The following is a 1,601-nucleotide window of genomic DNA, read 5'->3' as shown; positions in this document are numbered from 1 at the left end:
CCCACACACTTCAGTCTGCAGAAACATGCAAACTTTTTATAGCACAACACGCACAATTTGTGTTTACATGTGAGTGTGTACTTGATGTTTTTATTTCAGTCATTTCTTCATACAGTATGTGTTCAATCTAATAATTTACTGTATAGTTGTACAACAGAGAAGTGTTAACATAGCTCTATTTGAAGAAGAAGAAAAAAGACACTTTATTAATCCCCTGGGGGGATTTGTTTTTATGGTCCCCTGCCGGCGATAGCAGTGGCCGGAGGCATTATCTTTTATATTCTAAATGCAGAATAATATTAATTGTCTGAATGATTAGAATTTTATCACACAACTTACCCAAGCAGTAATGTCTCCAAAATAGTGCTTAACTAATCGTGATATCATCTAATATGGCCTCCTATGTGTGCATGCATGTCTGTGTGTGTGTGTATGTGTGTGTGTGTGTTTGTGTGTGTGTGTGTGTGTTTGTATTGCGCTCGTGCGTGTGTGTTGTGTGTGTCATGTGTGTGTTGTGTGGCGTTTGTGCGTGTGTGTGCATGCATGTCTGTGTGTTGTGTGTTTGTGTATGCTTGTGTGCGTGTCTTTGTGTGTGTGTGTTGTGTATGTGTCGTGTGTGTATGTGTGTGTGTGGTGTGTGTGGTGTGTGTGTGTGTGTGCGTGCGTGCGTGTGTGTTGTGTCTGTGTATGTACGTCTGTGTGTATTTGTGCATCCGTGTGTTTATGTGTGTGTGTCTGTGTGTGTTTGTGCATACGTGTGTTTGTGTGTGTGTAGTTGTGTGTGTGTGTGTGTGTGTGTGTGTGTGTGTGTGTGCGCTGCAGGTGTGGGCGTGGAAGGAGAACGTGTGGGAGAAGGAGAAGGGGACGCTGCTGGAGAGGTACACGGTGGAGCAGAGCAAACCGTCAGCCGAGGGCGGTGGGGTCCTCTCTACCCTCACCATCAACAACGTGATGGAGTCGGACTTCCTGTCCACCTACAACTGCACGGCCTGGAACTCGTTTGGCCCAGGAACCATGATCATCTCATTGGAGGAGACCGGTGTGTTAGCATGAATTCTTTTTTTTTTTTTTGTGCCATCAAGCAATTAAAATAATTAATCGTAATTAATCACATTAATGTCACAGTTAACTCACAATGAATCGTACCTTTTTATCTATTCTAAATGTCCCTTGATTTCTTTTTGTCTCATTATTTTTTCTCATTTTAATACTCTTATCAACATGGAAAAGTGCATCGGCTTTGTGCGATTTCTTTTATTAATTGAAAACAACATTGGCCTATAGGCTACTGAAGTGTTAAGTTTGACACGAAACATTCTCACTTGGATAATCTCTCACACAAGGTAGCACTGTCCATCCGTAAAAGGGTGAAAAAAATACTTTGACAAAGGGGCGGAGAATTGGCATCAGCTGTTTGCTTGCGGTATTTCAGACTGGACGTGCTGCGATGATTGCTCAGTTCACAATGACAAAACACACAGATCACTTTGGTCTTGTCAATGGAACCATTTATTAAAAAGTAAACTTCCCATCCAGAATCTTATCGGCATCCATTTATCGGGCCTTTTTAAATCAAGACTTAAGACGCATCTTTTTAAAGT

General features: G+C 41.8%; 1 protein-coding gene across 4 annotated transcripts in view; it reads left to right on the top strand.

Annotated features, from left to right (window-relative positions):
- The window catches only part of LOC116707439 (kin of IRRE-like protein 1), a 32,806-nt gene that overhangs the window by 23,712 nt on the left and 7,493 nt on the right, over positions 1–1,601 (top strand). For all 4 annotated transcript variants that reach the window (XM_032544775.1, XM_032544773.1, XM_032544774.1 and 1 more), the window contains exon 11: positions 823–1,039. In XM_032544775.1, the coding sequence (XP_032400666.1) occupies positions 823–1,039 (217 nt within the window). The remainder of the gene's footprint in view (positions 1–822; positions 1,040–1,601) is intronic.

This window comes from Etheostoma spectabile, chromosome 19 (genome assembly GCF_008692095.1).
Source record: "Etheostoma spectabile isolate EspeVRDwgs_2016 chromosome 19, UIUC_Espe_1.0, whole genome shotgun sequence".
Lineage (NCBI taxonomy): Eukaryota > Metazoa > Chordata > Actinopteri > Perciformes > Percidae > Etheostoma > Etheostoma spectabile.
This window is presented reverse-complemented; position numbering and strand designations above follow the sequence as displayed.